The 16,130-nt window shown below is 36.7% G+C and overlaps 1 protein-coding gene across 9 annotated transcripts in view; it reads left to right on the forward strand.

The window, feature by feature from the left end:
* The window catches only part of FNDC3A (fibronectin type III domain containing 3A), a 183,540-nt gene that overhangs the window by 117,778 nt on the left and 49,632 nt on the right, over nucleotides 1–16,130 (forward strand). For all 9 annotated transcript variants that reach the window (XM_070048854.1, XM_070048856.1, XM_070048857.1 and 6 more), the window contains 6 exons: nucleotides 3,112–3,269; nucleotides 5,681–5,740; nucleotides 7,173–7,311; nucleotides 11,708–11,761; nucleotides 13,363–13,487; nucleotides 15,538–15,712. In XM_070048854.1, coding sequence (XP_069904955.1) covers nucleotides 3,112–3,269; nucleotides 5,681–5,740; nucleotides 7,173–7,311; nucleotides 11,708–11,761; nucleotides 13,363–13,487; nucleotides 15,538–15,712 — 711 coding nt within the window. The remainder of the gene's footprint in view (nucleotides 1–3,111; nucleotides 3,270–5,680; nucleotides 5,741–7,172; nucleotides 7,312–11,707; nucleotides 11,762–13,362; nucleotides 13,488–15,537; nucleotides 15,713–16,130) is intronic.

The following is a 16,130-nucleotide window of genomic DNA, read 5'->3' on the forward strand; positions in this document are numbered from 1 at the left end:
TTACTATAGTCACATTATCATTTCTTTATCTCTTTCAACAGTTATTGTGTTAAATTCTTTTTTGTCTGATATTAAGATGGCTACACCTGCTCATTTTTGCTTTCTGTTAGCATGGAGTATCTTCTTTCCATCCTTTCACTTTCAGTGTGTGTATTTTTGTTGGTGAGAAGTATTTCTGGTTGGTAGCAGATAGATGTTTTTTAATCCATTAAGCTATTCTGTGTATTTTAATTAGAGAATTTAGGCCATTTGCATTTAAACTGTTTTTTAAAAGAGCAGGTTAATAGCCAGATCAACATGTGTTGATACAAGAGATCATTTCTAAGTGTATTATAAATGAAACATCCTACTAAGGCTTTCAGACAAAATATTACATAAAATATAAGATATTATAGTTCCTGTGACTTACAGAAGCAAAATTATAATAGTAGTTTTTAACTTTATTCAACCTTTGAAAGCTTTGAAAAAGAAAGTTATACTTGTGTAGAGATTACGACAAGATAGTTATTAAACATATATAAACTTTAGAGGTCAATACTGTGGCGCAGCAGGTTAACACCCTAGCCTGAAGCACTGGCACCCCATATGGGTGCTAGTTAGAGTCCCGGCTGCTCCACTTCAGATTCAACTCTCTGCAATGGCCTGGAAAAACAGTAGAAGCTGGCCCAAGTCCTTGGGTCCTTGCATCTGCCTGGGAGACCCGGCGGAGGCTCCTGGCTTCAGATTGGCACAGCTCCGGCTGTTGTGGCCAATTGGGGAGTGAACCATGGGATGGAAGACCTCTCTCTCTCTCTGTAACTCTGACTTTCAAGTAAATAAATAAATCTTTTAAAATATATATATAAAGTTTAAGCAAACTTTCACATAAATGCCTACCATAATCTGATACCATTCTTAACAATCTTTGTTGGGGTGGGGGTTTTGTTTTCATTGTTTGGTGAAACAGATATAAAAGGGCCCCCTCTACTTTTTCATCTCCCCAAATACCCACATCAGCCAGGCATAGGCTAAGGCAGAAGACAGAAGCACAGTCCAGGTTTCCCATGTGGGTGGTGGTAGGAATCCAATTATTTGAGCCATCGCCACGACCACCCAGGGACTGCATGAACTAGAAACTGGAGCCAGAGCCAGGAAATCAATTTCAGGCACTCCAGTATTATAAATAGCCTCTAAACCACTAGGCTAAACATCTGCACCCTTTTTTATAGTCTAATCTCTGGATTGTTTTTATATTTACTATAAAATTACATACTCATAAAACCATTCAATAGTATGGAAATACATAAAGTATAATCTAAATCTTTTATTTTCTCTCACAACTCTTCCTATATCCCATCACACACATGTGAATACTTAAAAAATTAGTGAAAAATTAGAATTAAAACTAGCTTATTTTAGAACAAAAAAAAATTGAAATCCATGCATAGTCTTTGAAGACCCCTTAGATGCATGTATCTCAGAATTTTTGCACTAAAACAGACATCTGTAATTTCATTTTCTATGAACTTTTTAAAGTACCTTCATACACAAAAATCTTCAAGGTAACAATTAGTACATTTTCAATTACCATATGCATTTCAGCTTCCCTTTTTTTTTCACTATTGCATAGCTTTAATATATTGATGAAATCTTTAGACATCACATATATGTCTATCTCATTCTTTTTTATTTTTAAAAATACATTTTTTAAAGACTCATTTAATTTATTGATAAGTCAGAATTACAGAGAGAGATCTTCCATCCATTCCCCAAGTGGCCAGAACAGCTAGGGCTGGACCAAGCTAAAGCCAGGAGCCAGGAGTCAGGAGCTTCTTTCAGATCTCCCACATGGGCCATCCTCCACTGCTTTCCCAGGCACATTAGCAGGGAGCTGGATTGGAAGTGGAGCAGCCGAGACTCCAACCAGCACCCATATGGGATGCTGACACTGCCGATGGAGGCTTAACCTTCTACACCACAGCACCAGCCCCTTCATTCTCATTTAAAAACCTGCATAGTAATGTCTTAGAAGGCTGTACCATTATTTAGTTAATGCCCTATATTTCCAGTTTTTTGTCCTTAATAATGCAGTGAACATTGTTAAGTGTGTATGTTTGCGTACTTACACAACTTTATCTACAGGATAATATCCTGGAAATTGAATTCCTGAGTCAAAAAGTAAACACATTTAAAAATTTAGTGATGGGTCCATGTTGTGGTGTGGCGAGTAAAAGTTACTGCCTGCAATGCCAGCATCCCATATGGGTGCTAGTTTTTCTCCCAACTGCTCCAATTTCCATCCAGCTCCCTGCTGATGTGCCTGAGAAAAGCAGCAGAGGATGGCTCAAGTGCTTGAGCCCTTGTCACCCACATAGGAGACCTGGAGGAAACTCCTGGCTCCTGGCTTTACCCTGGCCCAGCCCCAGCCTTGCAGCTGTCTGGAGAATGAACCTGTAGGTAGAAGATCTCTCTGTGTGTCTCTCCCTCTCTCTTTGTAACTCTGACTTACAAATAAATAAATCTTTTAAAAAATTATAAATCACAAGTTATTTTATGCAAAGATTATACTAATATACTCCCATCCATATTTAAGAAAGTACCCATTTCTCTCAAACCTCAACACACTGGGATTTATTAGGATTTTATTCTTATCTAGTAGATAAGAAGTGATATCCTGTTTTAGTTTACATTTATTTAATTAGGAATGCAGTTAACACATCATGTCATATGTTGTCCATGTATTTTTATGGTTTTTTGGACTTTTGATGCCCTTGCTCATTTTTCCTGTAAGTTTTTTGTCTTTTTGTTGCTATAATAATGCTTTCTAAGTTGTGGAAGTGAACCCTTTCATATATAAGTGAGTTTTTTTCTCTTTATTTTTTCCTTTGACTGTGATGTCTGCATTAATAGTTTCGAATGACCTGATCTCATGCTTATACTTTTATTGAACCCTCTACCCTTTCACAACAAATTAAATCTCATCTACAAATGGATAGGTTTCTGTTTCTGAAACATACTATTTAAATACATACAGATAATATTTTATTTAGTTTTGTAATCTCAGTAGCTCTTTCACTACTTATTGTACACATTGCATTTGTTTCAAAGAGCTTTTGAATGTTGTTCCTGCAGGCTTCAGACATCCAGGCAAGGTCAGTAGTACTTACTTGGTCACCACCTTCCAGCTTCATTAATGGCGAAGCAGATGAGACTCCTGTACCAGAGCTCTATGGTTATGAAATTCTGCTATCTAGTTCTGGCAAAGATGGGAAATACAAAAGTGTATATGTGTAAGTATTTCTTGTGCTTTGTGCCTTCATCTTATCCATTGTATAAATTAATGGTTTCTCATAAACAGCTTATTGCTAATTTTGTTGTATTTTCTCAGAGATTTGTTTTGAATCTATAAGTTGAGCAGTGACAGTAATTTCAGTATCAGTAGTCCAAATGCAAGCTGGCATATATTTCTGTTTATATTCCCTTAGAATAATCACTTTCATTGGCCATATCAACTTTTTTTTCCCTGTAGGCCAATAGATGTTTTTAGTATTCACATATCCTCAGTGCATTATTATAAATTATAGTGTGCAGAACTCAGGACCATAGACTAGCCTTAAAACAGTGTGTTGGAATTCCTATAGAGAAATTGTGCTTCATGAATGTTTTAATAATTAATTACTAGTGTTGTAAATACACTATAATGAAACATAAATAAATATAAAAAGTCTTGTCTTACAATGAAGATATAGTGGGTAAAATGCTAACGCATTAAAAATTTTTCAGTATATATGCTCGTTGTATTTTAAGATTACAAAATGAGTTCCTATAAATATAAAAGAAATTGTACTAGTAAGTGTAGCTCAAGCAATCTGATATTTTTCCTAGTTTTGAATGTGGAATTGCAAAATAGAACTAACACTACTTTAAATATTAGGGAAAACCAAAATGTTGTGCCTCAGAACTTTTCTGTTTGGAGGTGAAGGAGGTTAGGATGCTCAAGCTGATAGAGCATTCTTGTTCTCATTTAATAAATTCCTAGAATCTTGTGACTTTGTGTGTAAAAGATGATGTCCATATCAGCGCCTTAGGTGAAAAATAGTTCCAGATTATCCTGCAAATAAGAGCATCCTGTGAAGAATGTGGTGACCACACACAGTTTCAAAAAAAGTTGAGAACTCTTGATTGGGAGTATTACTGCTTCTAAGGGCTTGAATTTGTTACATTACAAGTTAATGTGCTGTCTTAAAATGAACATAGTACCAGTGTTACTTATTTGTATATCAGTTCATTAACAATTGTATTTTGAAAACATAATTCTTTTTCCTTGGCTTAAAATGTTATACCAAAATACTTTAGAATTAGAAAGAGTGACTAAAATTATAACATTTATGATTGACAGTTTTAAAATAAACTATTTCTTTGTTCTTACTCATAGAGAATATTTATTCTAATGGGGGGAAAAAGACTAAATCCAAGTATTGGTTATAATTGTAATAAAGGAGGTAGCTAGTCATTTGAATTGACATAGCACAGAACACTGGCCACATCAACCACCTTGGTATGTTTTTCAAAAAGTAATAAGGAGAAGAAAGGAAAGTGAAACTGCCCCAGCTACTCTCATCACATTACATAAGATTATAAAAATGCCATGCCTCTTCATTGGTATTTCTTTGTGTTTATTTGTTTTTCCTTAAATGAGACAAGTAAACCTACCTGAGAGGTATATAGAGGATAAAGTACCATCAACATGAAAGTTACTCTTGTTATCAGTGGCTGTTTCTAGTTAGATATGTCTGCATGCTGAAAAGAAAGACATTTCTATTTTCAACCTGACCAGGATGCATAAGAAGGACATTAGTCACTTTCTTTATCCTATACCAGGTGAAGTCTCTCCCTGAGGCTGCTACAGCAACTGCCCAATTCATTGAAGTGTACTTTCGTTTATGAGACATGTTTATTTCTGATTATATTTACTGGATTTTCTTTGAGAAGGGGTACCTGGGAGGCAAGGGGTAGGGAGAGTGAAAAAGAAGTCCATAAAGTGGAAAGGAGAGAATGGAATAGGGAACAGTGATTTAAAACAAGACAAGAAGAGAGAATAGGCTGCTGAGTTATGGCCATATTCCCAGATAGTAGTCTTCTCAGATGATTATTTTTAAGATGAATGCTGTTGTATTTGAAAAGAGAATAATGGCTATGGGAAACGCTTTACTTTAAATTACAATTCACTTTTTTCTTTTCTACTCATTAAACTAATATTACAAGGTGCCATATTATTTTCTAATAAAATGAAATAGTAGCAGAATACTTGTAAAACTTCAATAGTTTTACTTTCAGTAGTACATGCTTTTATTCATTATTTTATGTGCAAATGTATTTTTAAGTAATTGAAAATGGTTTCATTTCTTCAGTAAGCTAAGTAACTTCCCTAACTCCATTCCAAAAATAAAGGTCTGACTTACACACTTGATTTGCTTAGCACATTTTTTTGTTTTAAAGTAGTATGTAGATATGTACTTAAAGTTTGGCACATAGCCCAATTGCACAGATTTCATTTTAGTGAAAACTGAATATAGTGACAGTTAGTAAAGGAAGAAGCAGTATAATTTCATAAAATACTACAAACTGTATTGTATATAATGCACATCCTTTGAAAACGCTTTATTTATCACACACTGAAATACTGCCCTTTTCCCCCTAGAGGAGAAGAAACAAGTGTCACTCTAAATGATCTCAAACCAGCCACAGATTACCATGCAAAGTAAGGAACTCCCACGTGTTTTTTGTTTCTTTTTTTTTTTTATTTAGAATTTTTTTTTGCAATATATTATGGAGTTCTCTTGTGGGTTTCTAAAATAATTTCCTTTAAAATCTAATATAATATTGATTTTGGATGAAAAACATGGACTTTGTGGATTTATCTGTTAGTATAATTTCAGCATTTTCTTTAAAAAACTTGTGTTAGGGGCTGGTTCTATGGCGTAGCAAGTTAAGCTGCCATCTGCAGTGCTGGTATCCCATATGAGCTCTGGTTCAAGTCTCAGCTGCTCCACTTGCAGTCCTGCCCCCTGCTAATGTGCCTGGGAAAGCAGCAGATGGCCCAAGTGCTTGGGCCCCTGCACTCAGATGGAAAACTTGGATGAAGCTCCTGGCTACTAGCTTCAGCCTGGCCCAGCCCTGACCATTGCAGCCATTTGGGGAGTGAACCAGCAGATGGAAAATTCTCCTTCTTTGTCTCTGTCTCTCTCTCTCCCACCCCCCCCCCACCCCAGTCTGTCTCTCCCTCTCACCTGCTCTTTCTGTAATTCTGACTTCTAAATTAAATAAATCTTTTTTAAAAATTGTGTTGACAATGTTAACAGTGAAGTTTTAATCACCTGTCGGTAGGACCTAAAATTTGGAATGTTGAATAAGTCCATAATATCTAATTTAGCACTCAAAACTTGTCCCAATTTTTGAAAATTTTATAAAGCAGAATCATAAATAGTACTAGATTTATTTTTATGAAATTTTAGTACATCCTGCTTTGGAAAGAATTTGAGATATTAAAAATCTCAGAATTTTGCAACATTTTGTAGCTTAGATATTGTTTTATTCTGTATAGTTCTAGTAAAATTAACTGAAATTTGATCAATTTAGCCCCTCCTCCCGAGCTGGAGCCCAGTATAGTACATTTAATTAATCACTCCAGTTATTTCTAAGACCACTTGTGGTTTGAGTGTATTCCTATTAAGTCTTCAAGTATACTTCCTATGGAATACCAAAGTACTGTCAAACCTAATATTTTCAAACTATGGATTCTAACCATAATTGAATCATAAATTTAATATGAGTTATAGTCAGCATTTAAAAAAAAAACAAATAAAATATAACATAAAATGTGAGTATCACCACTAGTTAAGAATGTTATTTCAGGAAACTGATTAGGAAACTTGTTTTATATATGTATGAATGAATACATATATGTACAGATACAGTTATGTCACAACTTAAAATACATTTAATTGAGTTGTAGTTGAAAACAAGAAAGCCGCTTGTCCTATTATTCTGCCTCCCTTTACTTCTAATATTTGTACTTTCTTCATAGAACATTTAGAGAGCACCTTACAAACTTGAAAATGCTTAAAGATGATACCATTCAAAGTAGGACATACTGATTCTCAGGATAAAACCATTTTATTTTATCACTCTAGAGTACAGGCAGAATACAATTCTATAAAGGGAACTCCTTCAGAAGCTGAAAGCTTTACCACCTTGAGCTGTGAACCTGACATACCTAATCCACCCAGGATAGCCAACCGGACCAAAAATTCACTCACTTTGCAATGGAAGGTAAGAATATTCTGTAGAATATTTCCAACTGGACATTAATATCTTTTTTGTCCACCATAGTGTTAAGTTTCAGTTGTTTGGGGAGACAAAAAGATCTTTGTTTTCTTTATATTCATTAAATGGCATTTGTTTCTTACAAAATAACAGTTTTTTCTTAATATATATAAGTACAGCAAAAAATAGATTTATAATTACATTTATCATTAATACTTTGTAATGATAACTTTATATCCTAGCTTTATCCTAAAATCACAATCATAATCTAAACTCTAAAAATCCCAATATGATAGGGGCAGGCATTTGGCACAGTGGTTAAACCAACATTTGGAACATCATCCCTTATTTTAGTCCCAGATACTCCACTTCTGATCCAGCTCCTACTCATGTACACCCTGGAAAGCAGCAGGTGATGGCTCACTTATTATATCCCTGCCACTCACGTGGGAGGCCCAGATTGATTTCTGACCTCCTGGCTTCAGCCTGGCCCAGTCCTGGCTATTGTGGCATTTTTGGAGTGAGTCAACAGGTAGAGGAAGATCTCTGTCAGTCTCTGTCTCTCTCTGACTCTGCCTTTCAAATAAAATGAAAATAAAGTTAAAAATTTCAAAATAAATTAAAAATTTTAAAACAATACCTTAGAGGAAGAATAAAGTTATTTTTTAAGAGTTACAGAGAGGCAGAGGCAGACAGAGAAAGAGGTTTTCCATCCACTGATTTACTTCCCAGATAGCCACAATGGCTGGAGCTGTGCCAATCCAAAGTCAGGAGCCAGGAGCTTCTTCTGGGTCTCCCATGGGGGTTCAGGGACCCAAAGACTTGAGCCATCTTCTGCTGCTTTCCCTGGCCATAGCAGAGAACTGGATCAGAAGTGGAGTAGCCAGGACTCAAATTGGTGTCCATATGGGATGCTGGCACTGCAGGTGGCAGCTTTACCCACTACGCCACAATGCCAGCCCCTAAAGTTAGTCTTAATAGAATAATATATATTCTAATATAAAAATATTTGTGCCCAACTATATAAGAAAATAAAATGTAATGTATAGGCTCCATACACAAAAGTGGTAATTCAAATACCACAGACAGCATTGTCATAGATAAATACTATTTGTGAAATGACATACAAGTTTGGGGAAATTTCTGAACAAAATTAAATAATCTTTCCCAAATTACAAAGTAGTTGCATTTTCCCAAAATTCTGGATCCTGATCATTATAAACAGATATTTCATGTACAAGGACATCTATAAGGACATTGAAAAGTCCTAGAGGAAGGGAACAGTTCCTCATTGTACTGTTTGTCCCACACTCTGCAGGGATGTTAGCACCCTTGACCTCTACCTCATAACCATCAGCCCCCTCTTCCCCATGTGATCTGGTCAGAAACACCCACACACACAAAATTTCAGAACATTCTCTAGAAGGGAGATTTGCAGTGAGTTATAACTACTGCTTTTAATCTACTCTTACCTCAAGAGCAAAACTCAGAACTAACTTTCCTTCTGAAAGCCTTTGAAAATGTGGACCTTACCGTCTGCTCAGTAGTTTCTTAGTCCCTACTTCGTCTGAAGATATTAAGTGGTCTCTGTAATTTAAAAATATGAGACAGATGTTTGGTATAGCACTTAAGATGCCTGTATCCAGAATCAGACTGTCTGGGTTCAAATCCCACTGCCTCTTTAAATTCCAGCTTCATGCTGATATACACTGGGAGGCAGATGATGGCTCAAGTGCTTGGGTCCCTTCTACCCACTTGGGAGACTGGATTAAATTGCTGGCTCCTGGCTTCAGCCTGGTCCGGAGCAGGTCTTGAGGAATTTGGGGAATGAATGTGCAGATGAAAAGATTTTTTAATATCTTTCTGCCTTTCGATTAAAATTAAAATTTAAAAAGAAAAACTACTAGTGTACATAAATTGGACAACTCTTTACATGTACACGTTTGAATGTGTGACTAAACTTATGACTAATTTTATAGTGTGCCACTTACAGTAGCATTTTACTTATGAATAAGCTTAGACCCTTTGGTAGAGCAACTAGAGAAGCAGCCTGTCCATGTAGATTGAGAGTTCTATAGGTCACTGCTCTTTATTCTGAAGGTAATTAAAATTCCATTTTGAGGGGCCGGTGCCGTGGCTCACTTGGTTAATCCTCCACCTGTGGCCCTGGCATCCCATATGGGCACTGGCTTCTGGTCCCGGTTGCTACTCTTCCAGTCCAGCTCTCTGCTGTGGCCCAGGAGGGCAGTGGAGGATGGCACAAGTGCTTGGGCACCTGCACACACGTGGGAGACCAGGAGGAAGCACCTGGCTCCTAGCTTTGGATCGGCATAGCTCCAGCTGTAGCGGCCATTTACAGGGTGAACCAACAGAAGGAAGACCTTTCTTTCTCTGTGTCTCTCTTTCTCACTAACTCTAAAGATAACCAAAAAATTTTAAAAAAATAAAATTTTGAAATTTCCACCTTTGACAATATCTCAACAGCCCCTACACAAAATGTAGACAGTGTTAGTACTTCAAGTTGCCCACACAGGCTACTCAGGCTTCTAGAAACAGCCCTGTCCACACACATGGTAATCAGCAGGGTTTGAGAAAAGTATCATTGTATTGTTACTGGGGGTAATAGTAGATACCTCAGAATTGTTGGGAGGATTAAACAGATTATATCTGTATAGCCCATGGCACAAAGCCTGGAACTTAGAAAGCATTATAACTATTGTTATATAACTGTGAAGATGACAAAATCTTGCTTACAGTAGTTGAGTAATTTGAATATCCCATCTTTTTACTCTGCTGCCTTACATACTCTAAAGGCATTCCCGTGGCAGTTAATGTAGGATATAGGCTGAGAACAGTTAATGTAGGATGAGTTGGCTCTTGCGATAGAAGTGCCGGAAAGTATTATGATGATGACAAGCTCAAGTTGTGATCCCAGTGTGATCAGATTAGAAATTATTGCCAGTACCAGGCTGACCTGTTCAGTTCTTGAGACCCTGCTAGGTAGAAACACTGATTTTGTGGTCAATTAGACCAAATTCAGCTCTGCTCCACTCTTTAAGACTTTGTGATCTGGAACTACTTATTTGGATTCTTTGAAGCTCTTGCTTCCTTTGTGTAAAGTTCGAATAATAGAACTTCATAGAATTTGGTGTGATGATTAAATGAAATAAGTAAAACATTTTACAAATAATAGTTTCCCCTCGAACCTGGAGAACAGCTGGAGGGTGTCTTGGCTTTTCAAAGTAGGCGTTTTGAAGATCTCACCAAAATTTTTTTAAAAAAGAAAAAGTAAGTGAATGTGAGATTTCAGCGTCTAGACTGTAGCAGTCTGGAGTTGTTGATTCTTGGGAAATACATTTCCTACTGAGATTTGTGATCTCTTTCTTTTGATTCTCTCCCTGTCTCTCTCTGCTGTTTAGTAAGTTGGAGTTTCCCAAGGATCCTTTTACTGCTCCCTTCTTACTGTATTCACTTTTAAATGCCACTGCTATGCCAATCAGTGGATTATTACTCTACCTAACAAGCAAATTGGAAAATGCTAAGTATGTAAAAATTACAGTTTTTAAAGCACAAAATTTGTTTTCAACAAATAATTTAGACCTCCATTTTATAAATGACTCTATTTAAAGTTTACTGATTCTTGATTATTGTTTACATAGTTGGCAGTGTTATTAAAAAATTGGATAGAGTCTAGAAAATCACAGAAGTAAGTTTTCTACAGAGTTGTTTCAAAACTTAAAATTGTGTAAGAGGAATCTTAAAATTGTCTATAAATGTAAATTTATAACAGTGGTGCTCATTCGTTCTGCAAAGAGGAGATGAGCTGAAATTATAAGAAAGAAATTCACTTAGAAGTAAGGTTGAAATTCTGATTTCAAGAATGAGTAAATACTAAAATAAAACGTTGAAGGAGAATTCAGTTTTCACCCCTAAAGATAAGCAGATTACAGCATCAGCTGCCTCAGGTAAACAGGCAATCCAGGTCGTGTGCCTGCTGAGAGTCTTTCAGCATCCTAGTTCTTCACGCTGGTGTGTTACACAATATTAAATTATAAAGTGAGTTTTAATAAAAATAATAAGAGTGATACCAAGGAGCTTAAAGCTGATAAAACCCTGAAAGAAAGGCAAAGTGATTTTTTTAAAAATATTATAAAAGTTTAAGATAGTTCTTGGTAAAAGAGGTTGTTCAATGTCTTTAGCACCACTTTGGCTTTGTTTTCTTTCATTATATTTTAAAAAATTGTGGGGTGTATGGTAATTACTGTATATTCTGTGCATATTTTTCTAGGAGTTAGTCACAGAAAACATCTGCATATAAAATAATTGTATAGATTAAATTATCATAGTGTCATTCATGTAAGTACTGATTTGTATTCATTTTGGTTTTTGGTGTTTGTTTTAGGCACCTAGTGACAATGGTTCTAAAATCCAAAGCTTTGTTTTAGAATGGGATGAGGTAAGTAAATTGAGTCTTTAAATGGTTAAAATTATATGCATATCTTCAGATATATTTTCTCTTTCAATAATTAGGTGTTTTCCTCTTTAAGAAACAGTGTGAATTATTTTTTGTGGTGAATGGGTAGATTGATGGTGTTCTTAGGAATCATTGACTAATCCGCCCTATGTTTTATTTGTTTGTTTTTAACTAAACCACCATCAAATCTATCACTTAGGTAATTACCTTGTTGAGGTAAAATTTTTTTTCATATTAATATATTCATTTCAAATGGCTGCTATAACACATTACCACAAACCTGATGTTTTAAAACAAAATATTTATTTTCTTACAGTTCTAGAGGCCAGAAAAATGAATGGGTTTCACTGGGCCTAAATCAGTGTCAGCATGACCAAGCCCTCTGGGGCTCTGGAGGAGAGTCTATTGCCTTGCCTTACCCAACTTCCGTAGGCTGTCCTCTGTCCTCTTTACTTGGCTCATGATTAAAAGACACTGTCATTTCTCCATTTACTTCCATCACCTTCTTCCTCTTCTGTCTTCAAATCTCCCTCTGCCTCTGATATAATTCCGTTTAGGATCCGCTCAGATAATCCAGGATCATCTCAAAATCCCTAACCTAGTCACATTGTGCAATCATATCACCATGTAAAGTAACATTCACGGATTTCAGGGATGGATGTCTTTGGGGCTGTTATTCAGCCTACCACAGAAAACATCCTGAGCTTTATTATTTAGTACAGTGTTTTACTGTCTCTTATCTTCTCTGTTGCCCTACTCTTTGTGCCACATGAAGAGGAAGGACCAGATGGCATAGAAGAAATTCCACTGATAATTTAGGGATTCATTAGTAAAGTAAGAGAATAATGAAGTACAGTCAAGAACTTCTAGAAATGCTAAGAAAACAAAGAATTAATAATAGTGCATAAATCTAAAAAGAAAACCATATCATGTTGATAAATGATGAGAAGATTTGATAAAATTTAGCACCCATCCCAGTTAAAACTCAAATAAGGAATAGAAAGATAATCCTTTTCTGATAGTTATTTGTTGTCCTAAAATGTCCTGATTTTTCTTCTCTTCTTTCTGTAATTTGGTTGTTCTAGAACTGCTAGAACTTTTTCAGTGTTAAATATAAGCAATAGCATCTCCAAAGTCTCTAATTTAAAGAAGCTTTGGGGATAGGTAGTGATCTTTACTTTAAAGTGTTTGTATAGGACTTTTCAAAGGTGAAGGAAAGCTGCCAGTTGTCCACATCAAAAATCACCTGTTTCCACCACTACAGTCCCACACAAAGATTATAAGATCCATACCCAGAAGCAGTTTGTTTTATTACAGCCAGAGATTCAGTATTGGCTAAAACACAGTACTTAATTCAAGAAGCTATACAAAGATACCTACTGTATGGTGTTTGAATTCTCCATTTGATGAACTGTGTCTTATAAAGATATGTCTTAACCTTCTTTAAAGATCCATGACTTACAAGTATCAAAAATGATTTGTAATGTATACTAGTTAAAATGTATGCATCAAGAAAGAATTGATGAGAATTTATCTCTTTACAGTAATGTTCATGATGTATAATAATCAGCCATTTATTTTAGGGAAAAGGAAATGGAGAATTTTGTCAGTGTTACATGGGTTCACAGAAGCAATTTAAAATTACTAAACTGTCACCAGCAATGGGTTGTAAATTCAGACTATCAGCCAAAAATGATTATGGTACAAGGTAAGATTATTTTATAAAATAATGTAGTTATATTACCCAGTCAGCTTCATTTGTATAATTATTCACAATACAGGCTATCCACTAACAATTTTGCTTGATCACTTTTGATATAGCTGAGATGTGTTACCAGCCCAACAAAATCTGTAACAAAGAACAGGTGTTTGACCTAGCTGTTAAAACACCCATGTCCTACATGGGAATACGTGAGTTTGATACCTGGCTCTGGCTCCTGACTCATCATGCTAATGCAGACCCTGGGAGGCAGTGATAATGGCTTAAGTAATTGGGCTGCTGCCACCCACATAGGAGGCCTAGATTGAGTTCCCCGCTCCCTCTTTGGCCTGTCCCAGTGCCAGGCATTTGGTGCATTTGGGTAGTGAACCAACAGATGAAAACTCAATTGCTTGCTCTCTCTTTTTCATAATAAAATTAGAACCTTTACTAAGAATTTAAAATGTGAATTAAATCTTTTATGTGACAAAAATGCTTTTCTATTGATTTTCAACATATATGATTTCAGTATTTTGTTTAAAGATGTTTGTTTAGATGTTTAAAGAACATCTAAAGTATTTGAGCTAGAAAGGCCAAATACCTTTCTTTTTTTTTTTTTTTTTTCTTAAGATTTTATTTATTTGAGAGGTAGAGTTACAGACAGTGAGGGGGAGAGACAGAGAGAAAGGTCTTCCATCTGCTGGTTCACTCCTCAGATGGCCACAACAGCTGGATCTGGGTCCAAAGCTAGGAGCCAGGAACTTCTTCTGGGTCTCCCATGCAGGTGAATGGGCCCAAGTGCTTGGGCCATCTTCCGCTGCTTTTCCAGGCCATAGCAGAGAGCTGGATTGGAAGAGGAACAGCTAGCACTAGAACTGGCACCCCTATGGGGTACTGGCCCCAAAGGTGGAGGCTTAGCCCACTATGCCACCGTGCCAGCCCCCAGGCCAAGTACCTTTCAAGAGTAATACTGAAATTATTTATCCTCTAGAAATACTTCTGCCCTTTTATGTGAGCACAGAAGTTTACTTACACAACAAAAATTTGTACTTTTCTATTTCATATGAATGGTGTTATATTAAAGTGTGTTTAAAAGTTGTAACCTTTACATAAGTAGAGGAATATTAATGTGTTCATACTTCTCCTATAAGGTAATTTTTTCAATTGACTAGCTAAGTTAAGAAGTGAACCGCTTGTGGCGCCGGCATACCGGGTTCTAGTCCCGGTCAGGGCGCCGGATTCTGTCCCGGTTGCCCCTCTTCCAGGCCAGCTTTCTGCTATGGCCTGGGAAGGCGGTGGAGGATGGCCCAAGTCCTTGGGCCCTGCACCCATATGGGAGACCAGGAGAAGCACCTGGCTCCTGGCTTCGGATCAGTGCGATGCGCCGGCCGCAGTACGCTGGCCGTGGCAGCCACTGGAGGGTGAACCAATGGCAAAAAGGAAGACCTTTCTCCCTGTCTCTCTCTCTCACTATCCACTCTGCCTGTCCAAAAAAAAAAAAAAGTGAACCGCTTACAAATCTGAACAAAGCTGTCTTCTTTTTAATTTTTAATTAATTTATTTATTTGAGAGGCAGAGTTACAAACAATGAGAGGGAGAGACACAGAGAAAGGTCTTCCGTACATTGGTTCACTACCCCATGGCCACAACGGCCAGAGCTGTGCTGATCCAAAGCCAGGAGGCAGGTGCTTCTTCCTGGTCTTCCATGCGGGTGCAGGGTCATCTTCTACTACTTTCCCAGGCCATAGAAGAGAGCTGGATTGGAGGAGGAGCAGCCGGGATTACAACCGGCACCCATAAGGGATGCCAGTCCTGCAGGCAGAGGATTAACCTACTGCACCACAGCACTGGCCCCCAAAACTGTCCTTTTAATTCACCTTTTGGTGTCAGTCTGGTTGCCATAAAGATATTCATGTTGTTAAATATAAGATGTATTATTTGGATTTTAAGTCATCAGCAAAAATGATATAATTTTCAAAAAATTTAATTCATCAAAATTTGTTCTTCGGCTATAAAAATGATTTACTCATTGCTTCTTAAAAACTATTTGTTTCAACAGTGGTTTTAGTGAAGAAATGTTATATTACACCTCAGGCTGTGCCCCTTCTATGCCAGCAAGTCCTGTATTAACTAAGGCCGGAGTCACTTGGTTATCTTTACAGTGGAGTAAGCCCTCTGGAACACCATCAGATGAAGGAATTTCTTACATTTTAGAGATGGAGGAAGAAACTTCAGTAAGTATAAATGTATATTTTAAATAGGGTATTTTTAGTATGGCATTAATCCTGATCTTATAAATATTGCCCTGGTAGTGAGCTCCTTACCCAACTCTGTTGAAGCTTTGGTTTGTTACGCTTTGGGAGGAATTAGTTGTGAGAGAAAACTCAGTCTTTGTTGTTTGCTAGATGTATAAAAAGGAGTTGGGACTTTGTGTAATTTGTAATTTTATTTGTGCCTTGGAACAAGGCACTTCAAATGTATTTGGATTTTTTTTTTCTTTTTGTTTTTTGAAGATTGATTTATTCTTTATTTGAAAGGCAGAGTTACACAGACAGAGTATGAAATCTTTATCACTGATTGACTCCCCAAATGACTGCAATGGCCAGGGCTGGACTAGGCTGAAGCCAGGAGCCTAGAACCCTATCGGAGTCT

This window comes from Oryctolagus cuniculus, chromosome 9, assembly GCF_964237555.1.
Source record: "Oryctolagus cuniculus chromosome 9, mOryCun1.1, whole genome shotgun sequence".
NCBI classification, from domain to species: domain Eukaryota; kingdom Metazoa; phylum Chordata; class Mammalia; order Lagomorpha; family Leporidae; genus Oryctolagus; species Oryctolagus cuniculus.